Genomic DNA, 2564 nt, shown 5'->3' on the forward strand with positions numbered 1-2564 from the left:
GATTTGAACCCAGTGCCCCCTTAGGCACTGTCTGCCCCTAAAAATATGGTAAGTGCTATTAAAACTGGACTAGGGAGGAGGTTGGTGGTCAAGGTAGGCCTCCGAAAAGCTGTGAGTTTTGATTTGAAGCCTGGCTGTGAGATGGAGCCAGGTGCGTGAAGATTTGGCAAAGTGTGCACCAGGCAAGGAAGACCGTAAGTAGACCAGGATTTTCTTTCACTTAAAATAGAGTGAGTTTCCTGAGGAAGTTTCTTATTAACGTCCTCAGTATAGGTCAATGGGCACTTACTACAGTAAGATTTTATGGCGTGAGGGAGATCAATATGCTAGATAGTGGTTTCCATACTGAGACCAGGGAAACCATGGTCCAGAATTCATGGTGCGAGCAGCTAGAACGTAACTGAGAAGGGCAAACGTGAGTCAGTAACGTGAAACACGTGCCACTCCTGTCCGCCGTCTTCCCAATGCACTCCTTAACTTGCCTTCTCCCTTGATGCTTACAGGAGTCTGTGTCCTTGAAATAATGTATTTCCATGAAAAGTTTAGTTATTGGTTGACCATTCTTTTTCTTGGATGTTTGGTGAGTCTTTTGGTGTGCTATTTCAAGTCTGTGTTCAGGAATGTTCTTCTGGTAAACCATGAGTAGTATTTATGTTCTATCTTCAGTTTACATATTTAAGAACACCAATTATCAGCACTTTGGATCTCTGTTGTCTGTCCTTAACTTTGGTTATCTCACTGAAAGTAAGGTCCTCTCCTGAAAAGTCTCCTCAGAGCCCCTTTCATGTCCCTGTTCCTCAGGCTGTAGATGAAGGGGTTCAGCGTGGGGGTGACCACCGTGTACATCACTGAGGCTATTGAGCCCCTTCTGGAGGGATGGGCTGTTCCAGAAGTGAGGTAGACCCCAAGGCCTGCACCATAGAACAAAGAGATCACTAAGAGGTGAGACCCACAGGTGGAAAAGGCTTTGTATTTCCCCACAGCTGAAGTAATGCCCATTATGCAGGAGATAATTCTAGAATAAGAGAAAAGGATCCCAGTCAGGGGAATAACACCCAGCAGGCCAGTTACAAAATACAGCAGGATGTCATTGACAAGGGTGTCAGAGCAGGCAAGCTTGAGGATCTGAGCAAGTTCACAGAAGAAGTGGGGAATTTCTGTCTCTTTGCAGAAGGCCACCCTCAAAGCCATCAAACTTTGCAACAAAGAATAGGTCAGGCAGATTAACCAAGAAAGCAGAAGCAGGAGACCACAGAGACGAGGGTTCATGATGACCGTGTACTGCAGGGGGTGACAGATGGCCACAAACCGATCATAGGCCATTACAGTCAGTAGCAAATTATCTAGTCCAGCAAAAATCATGAAAAAACACATTTGGGTAAGGCAGCCTTCATACGTGATGGTGTTGCTCCGTGTCTGGATGTTCACTAACATCTTGAGGACAGTGGTGGAGGTGAAACAGATGTCAGTGAGGGACAGGTTGGCGAGGAAGAAGTACATGGGGGTGTGGAGGTGGGGGTCCGAGCTAATGGCCAGGACGATGAGCAGGTTCCCTAAAACACAGACCAGGTACATGTACAGGAACAGCCCAAAGAGGAGGGGCTGCAGGTTTATATCTTCCGAAAGTCCCAGAAGGATGAATTTTGAAATAGCTGTTTTGTTTCCTACTTCCATATGAGTTATGGAAATTGCCTGGAAAAAAAGCAAGAATAATGTTAAAACAGTGACAAGATTGTGCCATACATTTTAAACACGGTCATTCATGAAGCCTTGTGTCTTACCTAAAAGTCGTAATTTCTTTAGTTGACCAAAATCTCCTCAATAATATCCTCTCTTCCCTGCTTCTACCACTACTACTGGGACCACCTCTTTATTTTTTTAAATTATTTTTACGTAATCTCTATACCCAATGTGAGGCTCGGACTCACAACCCTGATCAAGAGTTGGATGCTCTACCAACCTAACCAGGCAGGTGCCCCCAGGATTACATCATTAAAATTAATGTCCCACACCAGGCGCGCTCCTCTGCGTCATCCCCAACTCATGACTGTTCCACCTCTGCTGTATAGTTCCTGTGAACGGACCATCAGCCTCATGAGCATTTCTGTTCTGCCCTATAGCTGTGATGTCTTCAAGTCCAGGGAAACAGAGAAGAGGGAGATCATGAGGCCTTGCAGACTTTAATACTTTTTTTTGTTCTCATACCATTTATGAGTATCTGTCCAGTATCTTCCCAGTATCTGGAAATAGAACATTCTCATCTGAAGTTTGACTCAGAGAAGGATGCTGTGCAAAGACTTTTATAGATAATTCTTTTGCAATTATAGTCACATCTCCACTGCTGTCCCAGTCTGTCCCTCTGTCACCATCATAATGACCAAGGTACTATAATATACTTCAATCCCAAAGACTAAATCAGACCATACATTCTAATTATACCCTGCATGTTTGTATTGTATTTCTTTCTATTTCTTTAAGTTAGGACGCCTCTGCCTTTTCTATTTCATTTTCATTTCATACCCTAAGCACTTAGCACAGTACCTGGTGCTCTCCCTGTATTGGTT

General features: G+C 44.1%; 1 protein-coding gene across 1 annotated transcript; it reads right to left on the bottom strand.

The window, feature by feature from the left end:
• Positions 1–735: 735 nt before the first annotated feature.
• Positions 736–1723, bottom strand: LOC115273238 (olfactory receptor 7G3-like). Its single transcript, XM_029916225.1, has one exon. It carries the CDS (start codon positions 1672–1674, stop codon positions 736–738), a length of 939 nt encoding a protein of 312 aa, XP_029772085.1. The 5' UTR covers positions 1675–1723.
• Between the last annotated feature and the right edge of the window lie 841 nt (positions 1724–2564).

This window comes from Suricata suricatta, chromosome 12 (genome assembly GCF_006229205.1).
Source record: "Suricata suricatta isolate VVHF042 chromosome 12, meerkat_22Aug2017_6uvM2_HiC, whole genome shotgun sequence".
NCBI lineage: Eukaryota > Metazoa > Chordata > Mammalia > Carnivora > Herpestidae > Suricata > Suricata suricatta.

What these genes read in the sequence shown, in the direction of transcription:
- LOC115273238 (XM_029916225.1), bottom strand. Translation starts at nt 1,674, where the DNA reads ATGGAAGTAGGAAACAAAACAGCTATTTCAAAATTCATCCTTCTGGGA.